This window comes from Procambarus clarkii, chromosome 22, assembly GCF_040958095.1.
Source record: "Procambarus clarkii isolate CNS0578487 chromosome 22, FALCON_Pclarkii_2.0, whole genome shotgun sequence".
NCBI lineage: Eukaryota > Metazoa > Arthropoda > Malacostraca > Decapoda > Cambaridae > Procambarus > Procambarus clarkii.
The window spans coordinates 19097010-19118624 of record NC_091171.1 but is presented as its reverse complement, the minus strand read 5'-3'; the positions used below and the strand labels follow the sequence as shown (position 1 = coordinate 19118624).

The window sequence follows — 21615 nt, the reverse complement described above, 5'->3', positions numbered from 1 at the left end:
GTCTTTTCAAATTTTTGATATCCAGCCTCAGAACTGAGGTGTGGATCGCCGGCGCGAGGGTCTGGGGGCTCGTGTGACGTCATGCTTGTTTGCTCATTTTTCTTTTGGGGGAGTTCTGTCCACTCGTTGGTGACTTCCTTTGTTTTAACCGGAATAGGGGTTTGTTTTGTGGCGCTTACCTTTCTGGGTGCCTGTCCCGGTCGATGGCAGATATAGACTGCTCCAAATCACTTGTGCATTTCTATGGGCCATTGCTCCTCGTGCCTCTGTGAGGGGGCCAGGTTCTGGCTCGTAGTCTCCCCGGTAGGCCTAGAACTCCACCCACATTGATTGATGCAAAATAGTTAGGGTATCTATATCAGCCTGGATAGCTCCGGGGAGCCTCCAGGACTCACCCAGAAGATGGCGTTTCATTACATTCAACACTGGTTTTTTAACCTCCTCCTATGCGAGTTGTCCATGAAGTTTCTCTTCATATCCTTGCCTAACTCTGTGTTGGCCTTGCTGTGTATGGGTCAGCTTGGGTTTTGGAGACCTGACATGATCTTCAGGCTGAGCATGTAAGCACCAGGCAACTGCTGAGATGGCCTTAATAGAGAGGAGAGAAGAAAAGAACAGTGTGGATGATCTTCACAGTGTGTTGTGGATGAAATTTGTGAGATTTAAGAGGAGAGTGAGGGGAATAACTGCCAACATGAATCTAGACTTGTATGGGCAGTAATAAAAATGTGTACCAGGTAGAAGAGACAGCATGGTAAATCCCACTGTCAACTGAATTTCAGAGTTACCATGGAAGTATCTCAACAGTTGGCTGATGCCATAGGACAACCTTCTCTTAAGACCACATATAAACAATAATGTAGTATAATAATTTAAAAGGTTAATGCTTGTATTTTCAGAATTACCGTCGAGTAGCCGAGGTTTGGATGGATGAATATGCTCAATATCTCTATAAACGTCGACCATCATATCTAAAAATTGATGTGGGGGACTTGACGGAGCAAAAAGCTATAAGGAAAAGACTAAACTGCAAACCATTTAAATGGTTTATGACACAAGTGGCTTTTGATCTGACAAAAGTTTACCCTCCAATTGAACCTCCAAATTTTGCCAGTGGGAAAGTAAGTTTTATTTTTTAATTGCAGTGTGATCTACTTGAAGCTTTTATAAAATTCTTATGCCCTTTGTTACACATTTACAAATTATTGGCTGAATTTATTGTTTTATAACTGGTCTGGTGTTCTGTTTATTGTAGCCAATTTCATCGATGTTTAAGGATACAATTTTGTGATATTAGGACCCATGTTTCACTTGGATTCTTTAAAGTAGGTACTTGGAAGGGTAACTAATGGGAACTTGGAATCACTGAATTTGAATTTTCCAACACTTGTTAATACTTTGACCATCAGGTCCATTTTCTACTTTCTTTACACTAAATACAGCACTGAAGCATTTTGACTTGATCTGTAGTTCTTCACTTTCCAAATCAGTTATATTTAACATCTTAAACTCATTTTCTCAAAATAAACTTGTTTGTTTTTAATTAAAGTATTTTTTCTGCTGGGAGCCTCTTTGGCTCCATGGAGCTATTGGGCTAATATGCAGTTCATTAGATCAGGGCATTAGTCAAAGTAGTTCAACGTACCGGGGACCAGGAGCCAGAACCTGGTCCCCTCAGAGAGGCAGAGAGAGCAATGGCCCTGGAAAACCTCCCTGTGGTTGGGTGTTTTCCTAATCTGCCATTGACCTGGGTTAGGCACCTAGAAAGGTAAGCCTAATAAAACAGACCCCCACATGGTAAGAAAATTGCAACTGAAAACCAAACAGAGAGGTAGAACTCCCTCAATTCCCAAGGAAACAAGCAAATGTCACACCACATTGCCGTGCCGCTCTGGCATGCAACTTCCTCTTCCCCCACCCCCCATGGAGGGGGTAGTCCTGGATCCACCTTGCCGGCTACCCAACATCAGTTAATTGACTAATGCAATCCAGGGCAGTTGTCAACACTGGCCTCTGTTTCCTGTCACTGTTTTTACTGTACCTTCGTGGTGTTCTCTGTTGTTTGTGGTGTGGTAGCCAGGTGTACCTGAAGTGTACCAGGGTTACATGCACTTAGGGCAGCCTTTCCTAAGTGCCCTGTGTGTACTACCCTTGCATATCGGGGTTAACTTTCCTGGTGCGTTTGGGACGTCATTTCTGTAGGGGTTTTTGCTGCTCGGCATCTACCCCGCCCTCGTGGCCGGCTGGGGTTTCGTGGCCCGTGTTTGGCCATGGGTATGAAGTGGTTTTGCTTGTGGCTGGGACGTCAAGGTGTTGCTCAACCTGCTTACCTATGCAGCGGCCGGTTATAATATTTTGGTGGCTCTCTGCTAGGCCCCCGTGATTGTACACGTTGCAGGGGTTTCAGTGTTTTTTATCTTCCCCTTGTTATCTTAGGGTGTCCGGTTAGTAACACCTTGCCCGGGCTTCCTGTAGCAGTGAGCCTACGGCTCGCCTCATACGAGTTTGAAGGCTGCTGTGTGTCCTTGTCTCAGGGTAACAGTCACCACTTTTGCCTCCATCATGCTGCCTGTTGGGTCAACGATACCTTTGACCCGGAGCCTGGTGAATCGTGTTCTGCTTGTTCTTCATTTTACCCATCCTGATGACATTGATATTCAAGTACAGTGCATCCTCACTCTAATGAACCCCGCTCTATCGAATTGCCGGATGATCCGAACTACTGTGGGGTCTCGATTTCCGATGGTAATCTGTTCTCGGATACAGAGCGCAAGTCGAAATATCGTAAGTCGAAGCGATTTTTCCCATAAGAAATAAAGGGAATTGAATTAATCCATTCCCCACCCTCCAAAATATTAACTTACAAATACATTTTATACTGAATACAATTTTTGTTCTCTAACTACAATACAGTACATACGTTTATCTTACCTTTATGGAGGATTCTTGATGGCGTATGGAAGATGGTGAGGAGGGGGGAGGAGGAGAGGTGTTACTGTTTGGAAGGGGAGTCCCCTTCCATTATAACATCAGGCAGTGAGGACTTCTCTGGGGTACACACTCTGGCACGTTTTGCCTGCATACCACTAGGACTTGCTTCTGGCTCACTGCTTGATTTTCTCACTAGAAATCGTTCCATTGAAGATTGTTTTTCCCTTCTTTCCAACACTTGTCTGTAGTGAGGCATCACATTGTCATTAAAAAGGTCAATGCAACGGGCTGTTACAGCTTTATCTGGGTGATTCTTTTCAGCGAAACTTTGCAGTTCTTCCCATAGTACACACATTTTCTTAGTTAATGAGGAAGGGACATCCTCTAATGCTGCCGCCGCCTCCTATGAAGATTTATTGTACTGCCTAGCAAGTTCAACAACACTAGTACCATTTTCATGTTTGCATATGACCTCTTGTTTTTCCTCTATGGTCATTCTTACATGTCTTTTCATATGTTGAACCTTACCACTGACTTTCTTGGGACCCATGGCGTGATATATAATAATCAGTTTTATGTTCAAAAAACAAAAAATCACCACAAAAATGAAATTTCTTATAGGTGTGATCGTCACTAAGCGGGCAGCTCGAGTAAACTTAGGCAGGTCGGCCCGCGTGACCAGGAACCACACGCTCGGTCGACCCAAACGTGTACCAACAAATATTGTTAGTCGACGACACTATCGTAAGTCGAGTCGCATTTTTCGATCAAATTTACATCGTAACTCGAAATTATCATAAGTCGGGGCAATCGTAAGTCGAGGTGCCACTGTAATTGAATTCGGTACTAACTGTTCAGTGGAACATACAAATGTTAGATTGTGAGGATTGTTTGTCCAAGCGATCACTGGGACTGTCATAGTTGATGACAGCCACTGTCATCAACTATGATTCACCAAAGTGTAAACAGTTCTTCAGTATTATACCTGCTTGATACCTGGTTGATGGGGTTCTGGGAGTTCTTCTACTCCCCAAGCCCGGCCCGAGGCCAGACTTGACTTGAGACAGTGGTACACCAGGCTGTTGCTTGGAGCGGCCCGCAGGCCCCCATACCCACCACAGCCCGGTTGGTCCGGCACTCCTTGAAGAAAACAATCTTGTTTCCTCTTGAAGATGTCCACGGTTGTTCCGGCAATATTTCTGATGCTCGCTGGTAGGACGTTGAACAACCGTGGACCTCTGATATTCATAAAGTGTTCTCTGATTGTGCCCATGGCACCTCTGCTCTTCACAGGTTCTATTCTGCATTTTCTTCCATGTCGTTCACTCAAGTATGTTGTTATTTTACTGTGCAGATTTGGGACCTGTCCCTCCAGTATTTTCCATGTGTATGTTGTTTGGTATCTCTCTCTCATCTCCTTTCTAGTGAGTACATTTGGAGAGCTTTGAGACGATCCCAATAATTTAGGTGTTTTATCTCGTCTATGCATGCTGTATATGTTCTCTGTATTCCTTCTATTTCAGCAATCTCTCCTGCTCTGAAAGGGGAAGTGAGTATTGAGCAGTATTCAAGACGGGACAACACAAGTGATTTGAAGAGTACAACCATTGTGATGGGATCTCTGGACTTGAAGGTTCTCGTAATCCATCCTATTATTTTTCTGGCTGACGCAATACTTGCTTGGTTATGCTCCCTAAACGTTAGGTCGTCGAACATCATTATTCCCAAATCCTTGACATGCTGTTTTCCTACTATGGGCAGATTCGATTGTGTTTTGTACCCTGTATTATGTTTCAGATCCTCATTTTTGCCGTATCTGAGTACCTTTATTATTATATTTTGCTTACCTACGGTTTCCAGTGAGAAATGGTTGAAGGATGATAAAATTGTGTCAAAGGGGACAGGTTGCATCATTGGTGAGGGTTGGAGTCTGGGGGCACGTGGTGTCAGTAGTTGGGGGGTTTAGTGTCAGGAGGCAGGTGGTGTCAGGGGAGGCAGGTGGTGTCAGTGGTGGACGTTGTTGTCAGGGGAGGCAGGTGGTGTCAGTGGTGGACATTGTCAAGGGAGGCAGGTGGTGTCAGTGGTGGAAGGTGTTGTCAGGGAAGGCAGTTGGTGTCAGTGATGGAAGGTGTTGTCAGGGGAGGCAGGTGGTGTCAGTGGTGGAAGGTGTTGTCAGGAGAGGCAGGTGGTGTCAGTGGTGGAAGGTGTTGTCAGGGGAGGCAGGTGGTGTCAGTGGTGGAAGGTGTTGTCAGAGGAGGCAGGTGGTGTCACTGGTGGACATTGTCAGGGGAGGCAGGTGGTGTCAGTGGTGGAAGGTGTTGTCAGGGAAGGCAGGTGTTGTCAGGGGAGGTGGGTGGTGTCAGTGGTGGAAGGTGTTGTCAGGGGAGGCAGGTGGTGTCAGTAGTAGAAGGTGTTGTCAGGGGAGGCAGGTGGTGTAAGGTGGTGTCAGGGGAGGCAAGTGGTGTCAGCTTTTGTCAGGGAAGGCAGGTGGTGTCAGTGGTGGACGTTGTTGTCAGGGAAGGCAGGTAGTGTCAGTGGTGGACGTTGTTGTCAGGGGAGGCAGGAGGTTTCAGTGGTGGACATTGTTGTCAGGGGAGGCAGTTGGTCAGTTGTGGAAGGTGTTGTCAGGGGAGGAAAGTGGTGTCAGGTGTTGTCAGGGTGTAACACCGTAAAGATGTTTTGTATTTAATATATATACATAGTACAAGAGTCACAGACAAGATTTTGAGAGGCACCAGGTTGGTGGCCCCTAGTAATTAAGAAACTCACACCTCTAAATGTTAATGTCGATCTGTGGTCAGGTTGTGTGATCTGATCTGGCATCTGATAATTGTAGCCTGATAGCCGGGTATGTCCTTCAAACAAGCCGCAGTAAGGTGTGGCTGGTAGAGGGCCTGGGGCTATCTACTTGTGTGCAGAGTTTGCTACTAGATTTCCAATAAATACCCAGGGAACTGTACTTTCGGGAGCAATAGCAAAACAGCCCAGCAGAGCAGAGCAGTGAACAGCAGCCAGTCAGGCTGTCCAGCTGGGTGGGAACATTGCCTGTCAACCACCCCGACACCCCCCCCCCCTTCTATCCAAATTAGGCCCAGTCCTCAGTGAGTTGAACATTAAAGTGACTTAGTCGTGGTTACTTGTGGTTACTACCCCGTACTAAACTATAGAATATTTAACATTTCAGTTGCTTGTAAAATTGCTTTATTATGTAGTCAAAATGAAGAATTCATAATAAATGGTGGTGGTAGGGGGGGGTGGTGTCAGAGACACCACCCCCCCCCCTACCACCACCATTTTATAACTGGGGGTGGTAGAGGATGGTGTCTTTGGTGGGGATGGTGTCAGTGAAGTCTGGTGGTGGCAGTGAGGGATTGTCAGTGGTGGAGGATTGTGTCAGTGGTGGGGGATGGTGTGAAAAGTCTGGTGGTGTCAGTGGTGGGGGATGGTGTCAAAAGTCTGGTGGTGTCAGTGGTGGGGGATGGTGTCAAGAGAAGTTTGGTGGTGGGGGATGGTGTCAGAGAAGTGACTGATGATGAAGAGCTGGCAGATTATTATCGACACCTAAAGAGCATGAAAGATATTACTGTATAATAAAGCAGCGCACAACGAAGAAACAAACTAAAATTCAAAAGTTTTTGGTACGGTTTCACAGCACGCCTACAGGACCAGTACCCAGCACTAGCAAAGACTTCCTTCGTGAGTCAGGTGCAATTTTCCTAACACAAATGTATCCTGGCATTTGTATTAAAAAAAATGAAGACGGTTGTTGGGGCCGGACGGATGAAATGAATTCCACACTGGAACTAATCAGCTTCGCCCCGTATAGTTCGTTCAAGTGAGGACACACTGTACAGGCAGCATCTGCATTGCATACTAGGTTTAGGTTGCTGCAATATGCTATGTTAGTTGTCCACCCAGATGCCCCGAAGCTGCCCCGTTTTGGTTATAGGAACCTGGACTTGGGGGTGTTTGTTGCTTCGACTTTGGTTCGGTCCACGCTCCCTTGTCCTTCCCCTGTTGTTCGTCCTGCTCTTCCCCCACCCACCCGAACCCACCCCTACTCTTGGCTCCCTAACGTCTGAGAGTTTCGGAGTCGAGGCAGGGTTTAGTTGGTAATGAGACTCAGGCTGCCCCATCCGTGTTGGGGGACGGAGGCATTCGAGCCTGCTCCTTCTGCCAAGGCTTCTGGGTCCTACCAGCAGACCTCCTTCTTTGCTGCCATTTCCCTGGACTCTGCCTTTTCTTCAGGGGTGGAGGGCATGGAAGACAGCTCTGCCCTGGAGTCAGAACTGCTAGCATGGGGGGAACGCGCTAGCAGTTCTAGGGCTGTTTACTCCTGATTGGGCTTTGTGCCTTCTGGGTGTTTCATCCCTCCTCCTGTCTGCTTTGTTTTCCCAGTTGGTGGCGTAATTTTGGCTCCCTTGTGTTGTTGCATTTACTTTTGTTGTGGTGGCCAGTTTCTTTTATGCGGGCACTTCCTCGCCTGGCTGCTGTTTGTTTACATGTGTCTGGGAGTGTGCGCTCGCATTTTGGAGGCATTTTCTTGCCTCTGTCTGAAGTTTTTTCTCCTCCTGTTGCTGTGTCTATTTTGTTCTTTCTTTTGAAGAGTTTTGCCCTTTCTGTTCCCCTGGGAATGTTTGGATATTGGTTTATTCACCCGATTTTGTGTTTTCTGTCTGTGTTTGGGTTTGTTGGCTCAGTATTCATGTGTTTGGGTTTCTTGGCCCAGTATTCATGCCTGTTTGTTCTGCTTGCTCCCATGGCTTTTGACTCTCGGTTTTCAGTCTGTTTGTTTCTGGCTATTTTGGCTAGGGGTTCTGTTTGTGTCTTGTGTTTGGCCCTTCCTTCTGTGGTGCATTTCTGCCGGCAAATGTGGTTGTTTGGGCTACCCCCGGGTCTGTTTTCAGGTTCCTTTGGGCTCTTTGGTTTCGTTCGAGAGGTTTTCTTCCTCTTTGGTTCCCCTTTGGAGGTTCGGATGGCTCTTGGTGGTTACCTCCTGTGCGTCCCGGACTTGCTGCTTCTGGAGTCTTTCTGGCTTTCAGACTGCATTTCTTGGGTCTTAACTTCTGCTTGTTGCGATGGGCCTTTGATGCAGCTTTTGTGCTGGTGCCTCCTCCAGAGCCGTCTTCGTCGGTTCAGCCTGGTACTCGCTCTGCTCAAAGGTCGAATTCTTGCCCTTCTTTTCTTTATTTTTTATTCTCTTGGCCAGGTGCTGGAGGGGAGGCTTGCTCTGCCCATGCATGGTCCCACGTTTAGTGGGCAGTTTGGGTCGTGTCCTCCAAAATGTAGTGGTGTTGGGCGACTCCTCCTCCTCTGGGGGTTTAGAGCTGGTGAGTCAGGCTTCTTCCCTTTCACTCTGTTGGGTCATCCTGTTATAGTCCTGCAACTGGAGTGTGCAGTTCCTCGGTTCATTCTGGTTTTGTCCTGTCTGTACCGCTGGCTTCCTTCTTGATAACTCTATCCCTGTTCCGGCTTCTTTTGGGTCCGGGTTATTGAGTGGTGTCTCTGGCCCTTTGGGTTGCATGTTGGCGTGTCCCACTTCATTCGGGGATCAGGGACTGGTTCATTTTCATGGTGAGGCGACTTGCCTCTCATCTTCATTGCCTTCCCTTTGGCCAGCTTCTGGCACCTCGCGTTTCCGTGTCTTATCCGGTTCGTGGTGACCCATCTACATCTGCTAGATATTCGGGTGTTGGCCCATTTCGACGACTGGTTGGTGTGGACTCCCAGCCAGTCTGCTTGTCTGATCACCGGAGGGGTGGTTCTTTCCTGGTTCGGGTTCTTTGTAAACTGGAGGAAGTCCCATCTGGTTCCGTCCTAGGTTTCGACCTGGCTAGGTCTTGTTTAGGACTCTCGGACCGCTTCCATGTGTCTCCCTCCGAAAGCGTTTCTGCTGCTGCGATCCCCCCTTCAGCTGCTTCTGAGGAGGGGTCTGGGTCACTTGGTGGTTGCTCGAGCAGTTGTGTGGGAGTCTGACCTTCACAGTGCTGGTTTACCTGCCAGATCGGGTTTGGCTTCGGTGTGTCTCCTAATTCCTTCGTGGATGCTCCTTCGGCCTCTATCTCTCACTGGATTTGACCTCTGTGGCCCTTGCATCGGTTGCTGCATCGCCGGCTTCCTCTTTGGGCTTTTCACAGTTCAGTGCTTAGCGCCTACCTGAGCCCTATCAACATCAGAGGCCAGAGACTGTTCAACACGCTTCCGCTACACATAAGGGGCATAACTGGTCGACCCCTCACAGTGTTCAAGAGAGAACTTGACAAACATCTCCAAAGGATTCCTGATCAACCAGGCTGTGACTCATACGTCAGGCTGCGAGCAGCCTCGTCCAACAGCCTGATTGACCAGTCCAGCAACAAGGAGGCCTGGTTGACGACCAGGCCGCGGGGTCGCTGAGCCCCGGAATCACCTCAAGATAACCTCAAGGTAAGGTAGCCCTCGCTCAATGTGTTCACGAACATGTCGTCACCTGGCTGGGGCAGTGGGGTCTGTCCTTCCGTCGGGCTCACAGCACAGTGCAGGAGTTTGCAGCGGTCGCCTTGGATGGTTTAACCCCCCTCCCTTTCTGGCTCGTTGTCGCCAACGGCTTTCTGGCTTGGTGGGCGGTTGCCGGAGTGTGATGCTCCATGGGTCAGTCCTCTGTCCTTTTGAATCCTTAGGACCCTGCTGTTGTCTTTACCAATTTTGCCAGAACAATTTTTCCTTTTCCTTGTGTTTCATTTTTCTCCCACCTTCTTCTCCTTTCTAATTGTCATTTCCTGCCGATCTTTCACCAGTCTTGATTATTCTTTCGGACTTCTTCTGTTTTGATGCCCGGGTGTTTGGGGAGGCATACTCTCTCACCCGTAGAACTGTAGTATCCAACGTCTCGAGCGAGGGGACCCTTTTATTGTCAGTCCTCCTTTCGTCGCTGAACCCGATCTTGAATGACTGACAGTTCTTAACCCTTTAACTGCGCGGCCTATAAATATGACACCCCCCCCAGTGCTTTTTTCACCACCTCTACACCACCCTGTAACTCTTTCCTCTTCACCACCTTCCTCTTTCTGTCCGTTTGTCTCCCGTACAAGATTCTCTTCCAGTTCGTATTACCAATGTTTCTCCTCGTATTGTTCCATCCTTGCCCCCGTGGAGGGTTCCCCCTTCCCAAATTTTGTACTTCCTTGCCAACATTTCCCACATCACTAAAGCTTTTACCCTTCCTACAGTTCTGAAATGCCTTTTCCTTGAGCACTTTTCTTCACACTCCCACTCCGTTTCCATCTTCACTGATGGGTCTGAGTCTGCTGACAGTGTGGGCTACTCTGTTGTTTTTCCTGACCACACTTATATGTGTTGTCTTCCTCCGGAGGCTAGCATCTTTACAGCAGAACTTTATACTATTCTCTATGCTCTTTGTCTCCTGCTTTCTTGTTGTCAATCCTCCTTTGTAGTGGTAGTTGACTCTCGTAGTGCCCTCCTGGCTTAGGGGTCCTTTAATCCGGTCCACCTGGTGGTCATCGAGATTCAACATTGGCTGTATCTTATCTCCAGTAAATTTAAGTCGGTAGAGTTTTGCTGGGTTCCCAGCCATGTTATGTGTCATTAAATGACCGTGCGCATGCTGCCACTAAGAAAGTTATCTGCACTTGTCCCATCTCCTGTAATGGTATTCCTTATTCCGACTTGTACCCAGTTATTCATTCCACCATCTTTGCCCGTTTGCAGGGTTGTTGGTCTAATGTTAATGGTAACAAACTGCGTACTCTTAAGAGTCGTGTGTGTCCCTATTACCTGCCTCCTACCACCGTAACTGGTGGTGGGAAACGGCTCTGGCTAGGTTACGTATTGGCCTTAAACGTTTAACTCACGGTCACTTAATGGAGCGGTGCCCTACTCCTTATTGTCCAAATTGCATTGTTCCTCTTACGGTCATGCACATTCTTGTTGAATGTCCTGACTTCCAGGACAAGCATGTGTCTTGTTTCCCGACCGTCCCTCTCGGTCAATTGTCCCTCGATAGAATTCTTAGTGAATCGGATACTTTTTATATCGTTCGCCATATGCGTTTCTGTTCTTGTATTGGCATCATTGGCGATATTTAGTGCCCTCTGATTACTCTGCACATTTGGTGGTGCTACGTAGCCTTCCCGGTTTGTGCCTTCTTTTGATAATTACTGTCTCCACTCGATTATCTGGACTATATGGGAAGGATCCCCAGCCGGATAATCACATTTTCCGGATTAGAGTACTTTTTCACCTCTTGAGTCCAAAAGGGACCAATTCCAACTTTTTTTTTATTCTACAAACAACATAATTTGAATTGCCTTGCCATATAAAATTATTAAATATTCAACTAGAAACCTTAACTTACCTTGTTATTGTTCGTCTTCTTGATTGATGTCACACATCGTGAAGTTAAGAATTCTTGACAATTTACGTAACCTATACTAACACAACACTAAAATTAACACTTAAAATTACTGTACAGTTCATTAAGTAAAGTTAGTTTTGACTGCCAGCTGCTGAAGCCACACTGGTCGAAGGCACTTGGGTTGCCTGTGAGGCCTCACTGGTTGAAAGTGCTTGGCTTGCCTGTGATGCCTCACTGGTTGAAGGTGCTTGGCTTGATTTTCTTACCATATAAGAATTAAAGAACTTGCCTTCTGTGTTCATTGGCCTGTTGTATGATCAGCTCTTTGGTTTGCCTCAGGTACTGATACATGTTTTTAACTTCAGGATTAGCACAATTGGATGAAAAATTAATTAATCCGTCAACATAGGTCATGAGTAAACTGTATTTCGTGGTCTGTGGTGTTGGTTCTTCACTGCCTTCTTCATCCTCCTCCTCTTCGTCGACCTCACCAGTAATTGACTGGAGAGACTCGTCTTCACTCATCACACCATATCCTGGGTCATTGGCATTTCTTTCAAGCCAATTAATCACATCCTGACTTTCCAAGTTTTTGCTAGCATTTCTGAACATTCTTTGGATTTCAGCTGTAAATCCTTCAAAATTCATTTCTTCTTCATCCTCATTACTGACCGTAGACGTGAGAATTTTTTTCCAAGAATTCTTCAAAGTCGATTCCTTTACTTCACTCCACACCTTGGCCTAGTTATAGATGGCATCCTTCATTGTATAGTTCTTCAAATTCTCAAGTTTTTTTTTAACCCTCTTATCCACACCGAGTTCCACATCTTCCGGAAGAGGAAAATCACCAAAACTTCGTTGAGCATCTTTTTGGTGTACAACTTCTTCGTGGCACAGATAACTCCTTGATCCATAGGCTGGATGAGAGATGATGTATTAGGAGGAAGTGCCATACACGTTATCTTGCCATCATGTGAGGTTAAGGTGTCAATTCTGGGGTGGGCAGGCATATTATCAAGCAACAGCCAAGCCCGAACTTCGCTTGGCCTTACTTTGAGTTTCTTAACTTGATTGTAACGAACTTCCCTGCAGAACACATCATGAAACCAGGAAAGAAAGATCTCCTGCGTAAACCATGCATTCTTTGCATTACAATATTTCACAGGCAGTCTGTCCAAGCAATGTTGCATGGCTCTTAGTTTCTTTGATTTGCCAATAATTGCACACATGATTCTGTCTGTGCTGTCGGTATTCGCACACATCATGGCCAACAGCCTATCCTTGTTAACCTTACGGCCTGACACACAACCCTCATTCCTCATAGCTAGAGTTTTTTCTAGTATACTCCTCCAATACAGCCCAGTTTCATCAGCATTATAAATTTGATAAGAATATAAATGATTTGGCAAAATGTATGTTCTTAATTTATGTTTAAATTGTTCTACACTGCTTGTATCTGCACTCAATTTTTCACCGACAATTTTTCTCTTCACAATATTGTGCCTCCCTTTGAACCTTGCAACCCACCCTTCACTAGCTTGGAAATCCTTTATTCCAAGGCTTGCTGCAAGCCTGCTTGCAGCATTTTGTATTTCTGGGCTGTGAATTGTCACGCCAGTTGTGCCGTGTTGAGCAAACCACTTGTACACAGCCTCATCCAACTGTACATGCGTCAAAGTTTTCAAAGTTTTTCTACCACACCCTCTGCTAGTGCTTGCACCTTCACTCTCTTTGGTTGAAATGTATTTCAGAATATTGCTCTTTTTGTTTCCTTATATCAGAAACAGTACTAGTGCCTATATTAAATTCCTTGGCAACACTTAAGTCGACCGGCCATTTTCACAAAGTTGTATAATACGTAACTTGTCTTTAATTCTTAGGACAACCTTCTTCCTCTTAACACCTCCAGAATAATTAATGGTGCTATCAGACATAGTCTTGGCCAAAAATGTTCAAAGTTACTATGAAAATAAAAAAGTTATTTAAAAAAATATTTCACTAATGGTGCAGCACTGTGGTATAACACGAGGGACGGGAACACATGACTTGACCAGACCTGGATGGGTCTACTTAGGGCAGGTAGAAACGTTACGTAGATCGTCAGGAGGAAAAACTCACAATATTTTTTAAGGAAACTTTAGCCTGTGGAAATTTTTTTAGGAAACTTGTATATTTGTTATTACATAATTACTAGTATTTCTTTTGTTTTTGGCTATGATGAATTGTTCTAAAATTAATGGTAATTCCTGTACTGTAGCGTATAGGCCCCTCCACATCCCCTTTATCCCCCAGGTGGTCCCTCCCAATGCTCCCCTCTCTCCCAACACGAAAACCTCCTACGCCATGCGCCTCGAGCCACAGCCGTACAGTATTAATACGGTACGGCCCGCCGCCTGGCTTTATTATCTGGGCAATTCACCGCTTGTCCGACTGACTGTCCGGATAGTGTCCGGATCCCATAGACATTTTGGCCGGATAGTGAGATAACTTTATCCGGCCACAATTTTAGCCGGATAAAGGCATTTTCCGGATGGTTGGATTCCGGAAAAGCGTATGTCTACAATACTTTTGTGGATGGTTCAAGTTGCTCAGGGTTCAACCACCCGGCTCAACCATTGCTCAGGGTTCAACCACCTGGCTCAACCGTTGCTCAGGGTTCAACCACCCGGCTCAACCGTTGCTCAGGGTTCAACCACCCAACTCAACCGTTGCTCAAGGTTCAACCATTCTGACTGTACTTTGGTGGGTCATTGCCTAAAAGCGGGGGTTCCCTTCAATTCTTGGCTTTTTGGGGCTGGTTACTGCGAGGGGCTCGTCTGCCGATTTCTCATGGTTTGGCTCTCCGTACAGCTGATATCACATCCTGGGAGTGTCCAATAGCCTGATGAACCGTCGGTCTTTGTTCGTTTCCCTGTCCATGAAATGGACGGTCGATGCCGACTCCTTCAGTTGGCTCTGCCAGATGTATGGGCTCCCAGAGGTTGACCTCTTCGCGTTGGTGTGGTCTCGGGGTCTTCCAATATGTGGCGCCCTTCCCTCACCACAGAGCGTTTGCGGGAACTCCTTTTGGACTGGTCGAGGTGGGGTTCCCTGTACCTTTTCCCTCCGGTCCAGCTGTTGCCTCGGGTTCTAGCTCAGTAGGAGTTTTACCATGGGAGAGTAGTCCTCGTGACCCCTTGGTGGCCGGCCAAGCCTTGGTTCAGGCATTGCTTGCTCGGTGTCTGAACCCGGGGAATTTTCTGCGGCTCCACCTTTTCCAGCAGATCGAAACAGTCCGGTACCCAGCTGGTTCTGTCTTCTCCTCTGCTCTTTGCGTCTGGTCTTTTTGACAAGGGTTTATCACTATCTCTATGGTGATCAGGTGGCTTCGTTGATGGTGTCCTACCTGAGAGCTTCATATCGGCAACAGTATGAAATTTCTTGGCGTTCGTTCTGCCATTTTCTCTCTCTTCGTAGGTTGTCTTCTATTTCTGATCAGGTTGTCATGTCCTTTCTTTCTTGACTTTTTCAGGACTGTCATTTGCTGCCAAATGCTGTCGCCTTGTATCATGCTGCGCTGGTGGAGCCGCTCCAGCTTGCGTTTCGGGGTGGATGTTACTTCTGCCCCGTTCCGTAAGCTTTCTCTTGCTTTGTTTCACCTCCGGCCTGCTCATGCGCCACCTGAGCTGTTCTGGTCCTTGGACAGGGCGCTCTCCTATCTTTCTCCTCCTCGATTCGTGGTGCCCCCTTCAGCTCAAGATTGTTTTTCCAAGGCTCTCTTTCTGTTGGCATTGGCCTCTGGTGGACAGTTGGTGAGCTTCATGCTCTCCTCCGGCGCAGGGGGTTTCAGCTCTTTCGGTCCTGGTCATCAGTTTGTACGGTTGCAGCCTTCTTCTCTTCTGACAAAGAACGACACGGCTGCTTTCCGGAGGGATCCTTGGGTCGTTGATGCTTGGTTGGTCAGGCCGGGGGTGTGTCATGTGTTGTGTCCGGTTGCAGCTCTTCGCCTTTACCTGCACGCCTCAGCTTCTGTGGCCAGGGATGTGCTTTGGGTTGATCCAGTTCCCCACGTTCCCTATTCCAGGGCTTGGGTCTCCCAGGTTGTCCACAGGATTATTAAGTCTAGCCAGCCTGGGGTCTATCCTCTTGCCCATGAGATTCGGAAGTTTGCTGCTTTGGCTGCCGTCTTCGTCACCGTATCTTGGGCTGGTATTCAGGCACGGAGATTTTGAAGGTTGGACAGGGTCCTGTCTGCCCATTATTTGGTTAACATTCCTGGTCCTGGGCTTTCGTGTGTAGCTTTGGGTCTCAGGTTGCAGCTGGTTGTCTCGACTTCGAATTGACAGACGCATGGCTGCCGCCTCTTGGGTATGTCCCTCATTTCCTTATCTTTGGTTATGTAGCTCCAGGGAACCGAAGGGGCTCCCCACAGAAAACCATTAGCCGGTGCGCTGGGTCTGGGGGCTCCCTCCTCCCCCTCTTGGGGGGTGGGGTGGGGGACTGCACGAAAGAGCGGCGTGGCTGCGTGGTGTGACGTTTGCTGGTTTGCTTGTGAATTGAGGGAGTTCTGCCTCTCGGTTTGGTTTTCAGTTGCAATTTTCTTACCATGTGGCGTCTGTTTTGTTATGCCTACCTTTTTGGGTCCCTAACCCGGTCAATGGCAGATAAGGAAAACCCCCCAAACATGAGTGAGTTTTCTAGGGCCATTGCTTCCTGCACCTTTCTGATTGGGCAAGGTTCTGGCTCGTGGTCCCCGGTAGGCTGAACTCATTTGACTAATGCCCTGGTCTAATGAATTGTATATTAGCCCGATAGCACCAGGGAGCCTCTGAGGCTCACCCAGAAAGTGGCATTTCATTACATTTAATGCTTGTTTTTATGCAGTTAACATTTGGTGTGTGATTTACAGATTCAGAGTTTGGCGAGTCCAAACTTGTGTATTGACACAAGATTCAAGCATCATGGCGATAGATTTGGTCTGCAGGAATGTGGTCGAGGAGGAGAACAAGCATTTCATTTAACATGGCACAAGGACTTAAGGCCAGGCAAGCGTTCTGTATGTTGGGATGTGTCCAGTGGTGATGCTCAGGCACCTATATTGCTGTACAATTGTCATGGTATGGGTGGCAATCAACTTTGGAAATATGATCCTGTAAGTATTTGAATAAAAGTTAAAAGCTTTATTGAAGAAAAAGTATATTATATTATTTAAATTTTTATTGCTTTAATTTGTTGTGGGGTGGCCTCCTCAGTGACACCTGTGGCGAAGGGTTCTCCCCTTTAATGGTGCCACTGCCACCACAGGGTACCTCAGTCACACACAGAGGAGGTCGCACATATATATGATATGATCACTACATACAAAATAGTAACAGGAATTGATAAAATCGATAGGGAAGATTTCCTGAGACCTGAAACTTTAAGAACAAGAGGTCATAGATTTAAACTAGCTAAATACAGATGCCGAAGAATTATAAGAAAATTCACTATCGCAAACAGAGTGGTAGACGGTTGGAACAAGTTAGGTGAGAAGGTGGTGGAGGCCAAGACCGTCAGTAGTTTCAAAGCGTTATATGACAGAGTGCTGGGAAGACGGGACACCACGAGCATAGCTCTCATCCTGTAACTACACTTAGGTAATTGCACCGGTCTTGTCCTCCTCCTCCTCCTCCTCCTCCTCCTCCTCCTCCTCCCTCCTCCTCCTCCTCCTCCTCCCTCCTCCTCCTCCCTCCTCCTCCTCCCTCCTCCTCCTCCCTCCTCCTCCTCCCTCCTCCTCCTCCCTCCTCCTCCTCCCTCCTCCTCCTCCCTCCTCCTCCTCCCTCCTCCTCCTCCCTCCTCCTCCTCCCTCCTCCTCCTCCCTCCTCCTCCTCCCTCCTCCTCCTCCCTCCTCCTCCTCCCTCCTCCTCCTCCCTCCTCCTCCCTCCTCCTCCTCCTTCTTCTTCTTCTTAACCCCCCCGTGAGGAGTGAGATAAAGCCAGCTGTTCCCAATCCTCCAATTTCTTCTCAACAGGCACGGCACTGTTCAGGGCTCACTACTACTGGCTTAGCCCCTCACAAAATGACACTATTTCTGCAATAAGGTCACCAATCTGGCAAGCACATGTGTTATCTCTAGATAATATTCAACCTATGCACAGACCAAGTTCATTCCATCCAGCAGTCACCCCAAGGACTCGTTCATCAATTTTAACATGCTGTTCATTCAAAATTGGAATTTTCTCAAATATAAATTAATATTGTTATATATTAGCATACTGTGCATATTTAGGCATTGGTTAGGTTAGGTGTTAGATTCTGTTGGAGATTATTTGTATTTGTAGTACGTGGGTGAAACATTTACAGCATCGTGGTTCGAACAAACGATGTCAGCGAAGCACTTGTTCCGGAAGTGTTCAGATGTCAGATGGGAGATGTTCAGTTGGGAGCCGGTCGGCCTAACGGACAGCACGCTGGACTTGTGATCCTGTGGTCCCGGGTTCGATTCCGGGCCCCGGCGAGAAACAATGGGTAGAGTTTCTTTCACCCTATGCCCGTGTTACCTAGCAGTAAAATAAGTACCTGGGTGTTAGTCAGCTGTCACCGACTCCTTCCTGGGGGTGGAGGCCTGGTCAAGGACCGGGCCGCGGGGACACTAAAGCCCCGAAATCATCTCAAGATAACCTCAAGATATCACAGTGGGATGGGAAAAGACCTATCGTGCGTGCTCCGTTAAAATCGTGACATTTACTGGGATTTCTTAAGACTGCAGTTATGGATTACTGATTACAGACATCACAAAGTGCATAGTGACCCGTTGGAAAGTTGAATGCAGTCATTAACAATAGAACTGTGTGTTAAATAGAGAATAAATGGGAGACCACGTGGAAGTAGCGCCACAAGGCTCTGTGTACATGCGAGTAGGCGATATAAGGAAAAAATAATGATCAGTGATTCGTGGAACAGTGAAGTGGAACGGGTATCACAACACACATATAAGTTGGAAGTGTAGGAGAATCGTGCATAGAATATTATAAATATAGAATATTAGAAATATAGAATAGTGGCAAGAGACGGCATCAGCTAGGTTGTGTTTACACAAGCCACGAGGCCTACCCCAGGGTACGACCCTCAGTGATAATATATGGACAATATATAGTGTAATATGGAAATGTGGATCTAGGAATTAGTAATAAAGTGAGTAAATACCATTGCAAGCCAGAAATTAGGCAGAAAATTCCTTGTAAGAATACAAGTGAAGAACAAATCAGTATTATAAATCGAGTAACTGGAAACTGGTGGCATCAACCTGGAACAAGGGGGTCAACTGTACAGCACCGGGGACCATCTTCGCTACCCTACGCTAAGTACCTGCTATGAAGTTTGAACAAAATAACATACATAATACTACAAATATATGGTATACATATAATATTATAAATATATACATATAATTTTATAAAGAATAAAATTACTGAAATCAACAAGTGATCCATACAGTGAAGTACAAATACAATACAATATATCAGACAATGGAGATGTGTGTCGAGTGTTCGGAAGTATTGGGAATACGTACTGTAGGCGTCAAGTGTTGCATCTGTAACATAAGATTTCACCTGGGCTGTGCAGAATTATCTCCAGGATGCACAAACAGGCAAGGAATTTACTGGTTTTGCAACGATGACAGGTTAATGTGGGAGAACATAACTAAACTGATGAAAAACATTCCAGAGTCAGAGATTATCATTCACAGAAAAGCTACCAGTGATATATGCGGACTGGGAAAAGAAAACACTGGATAACGACCAAAACTCAGGAACAGGTAGTTTAGAGAACCGCAGCTGTGGTGTGGAGGAAGAGGGTATTGTGGTACAAAACAACAGCAATATTGTAGAGCCAGTTAATATAAACAATGCAAACAACAGTGAGACAGTGCATAAATGAAGGAATTGGGACGAAAGACGGAGATGGCTCCAATAAAGAGGTAGGCAAGACAGGCACAGGTATAAATACCATGAAAAACGCAAAAACTGAAAATATTTGCAAATTCTACACTCAAGGAATATGCAGATAAGGAAAATTAGGAGCAAAATGCAATTTTCTGCATCCTTGAAAATGCAGGAACATGTTGGCGAGGGGTACATGCCGTTTTGGAACGGAGTGTAGATACTTCCACCCTAAATTATGTCAATTTTCAATTAGGGACAAAAAATGCTACAATCTTCAGTGTCCAGAATTCCACGTGAGAGGTACACAGCGTTATAGATGGGAAGATCAATACGACACTACTGGAAATTTTTTAGAGGATGGCAGAAACAGAGTAGAAAATATAAGAGTGAGGAACAGTCAGATGGAACCACTACAAGATTACAGAGGGGAAGGAAGATACCCACAAGACTGTTATACAAATTATCAACAAGCACACAGGTACTACACCACACAACACCTATCCTACTACTAAAACTGGACGAACCACTTCCAAAACAACACACCCTGGACCTGGGTAGAGTGGGGGGAGAACTACCAAAGCCCACCAAAAGTGACACATGGGAAAAATATTCATATTTGCAAACATACAAGGCTTGAAATCAAAATCAAGAAATAAGGTGAAGTTCATAAATGGCCTCCTAATAGAATCGAACTCAATATTTGGTGCATTTACAGAAACCCACACAAAAGACCACATGGATAGTGAAATCTAGATTCCGAATTATAATCTATATGGATGTGACAGAGTAATTAAGTCAAATGGAATAGTAGATCTGTATATTAAAGAGGAGCTGGCATGCACAGAGCTCCTGAACTCGTCCAATAAGGTGGTAGAGGTACTTGGAATCAAGGTAGAAAATATTAATTTACTTATTATTTTAATATACAAACCGCCAGATGCAACAGTTGAGGAATTCACAGAACAGATCCACAAAATAGAGAATATCCTTAATAACCTAGCAAACCCAGTACCAGATATTATCTTCCTTGGAGACTTCAATCTACCCAGTTTAAAATGGAGAATAGTAAACAATAACAGTATAGCAAGAAATCAACCTGGAAATAACCAACCACAGGTCAGAGAACTACTGAGATTCTGTGACAAATTCTTGCTCAGCCAGCAGATTACAGAACCAACTAGGAACGAAAACATGCTGGACCTGATATTCACCAACAATGAGGAGCTAATCAGAGTCATTACTGTCTCAGATACTATGGCTCGGACCACAAGCTCATTGAAGTACAAACTAACATTAAAAACGATAGTAGGCCCAAGAGAAACAACAAGTGAGAAGGGTTATTCAATAAATTCAATTTTAATAATAAAAGGATAGACTGGGAGAAAATAAACAGGGAATTTACAAACATTCAATGGGAAAATGTTCTAAGAAATAACAATCCTACACAAGGAATAGAAAAACTGACTTCTGAAGCATATGAAGTCTGTCTGAAACGTGTTCCTTTGAGGAAAGCCAGAAAGAGGTCAAATGTAGAAAGAGAAGGCAGACAACATTACAAAAGAAGGAAGAAATTAACGGAAATGCTTAAGCAGACACGACTCTCCATACAAAGAAGAAATAATTTAAACAGGGAGATTGAAGAAATCAGAGACTGAAGCATTCTTATCAGACTGAAGAAAGGCAACTAGAACAGAAAGCAATTCAAGAAATAAAGAAAAACCCAAAATATTTCTTCACATATGCTAAATCAAAAGCGAAAACCACTGCCAGTATTGGACCTAATCGTATTAGTGAAGGTTCATACACTGAGGATGACAAAGAAATTAGTGAAATCCTAAAAAAGAAGTACAAGGACATGTTTAGCACTCCAATGCACAGCATGAGAGTGTTAGATTCGGACAATTTCTTTACGAGTGATATCCAAACACCTGTAAATATAACTGATATCAACATGAGCATAGCAGATTTTGAAACAGAAATTGACAATGTGCCCATGTTCTCAGCCCCGGATCCAGACTCATGGAATTCAATATTTATATAGAAATGCAAAGCGCCAGTAGCACAGGCACTCAGTATAGTGTAGAGGAAGAGCTTGGACACGGGGAAGATACCAGATGCGCTGAAAGCAGCAGACATAGCCCCTCTACACATGGGAGGTAGCAAAGCATTGGCAAAGAATTATAGACCAGTTGCACTAACGTCCCACATAATAAAATTATTTGAGAGAGTGATCAGGAGTCAGGTCACTAGATTCATGGAAAGCAATGACCTCCACTATCCAGGCCTACATGGAATTAGAGCAGGAAGATCATGCCTCTCACAGCTACTTGACCATTATGACAAAATCATTGAGGCATTAGAAGAAAAACAGAATGCAGATGTTGTATACACAGATTTTGCAAAGGCATTCGACAAATGTGACCATTT

At 45.7% G+C, this 21615-nt stretch overlaps 1 protein-coding gene across 6 annotated transcripts in view; it reads left to right on the top strand.

The window, feature by feature from the left end:
- The window catches only part of LOC123757746 (N-acetylgalactosaminyltransferase 6), a 151898-nt gene that overhangs the window by 111933 nt on the left and 18350 nt on the right, over positions 1–21615 (top strand). For all 6 annotated transcript variants that reach the window (XM_045741602.2, XM_045741594.2, XM_069329515.1 and 3 more), the window contains exons 9-10: positions 900–1121; positions 16173–16415. In XM_045741602.2, the coding sequence (XP_045597558.1) occupies positions 900–1121; positions 16173–16415 (465 nt within the window). The remainder of the gene's footprint in view (positions 1–899; positions 1122–16172; positions 16416–21615) is intronic.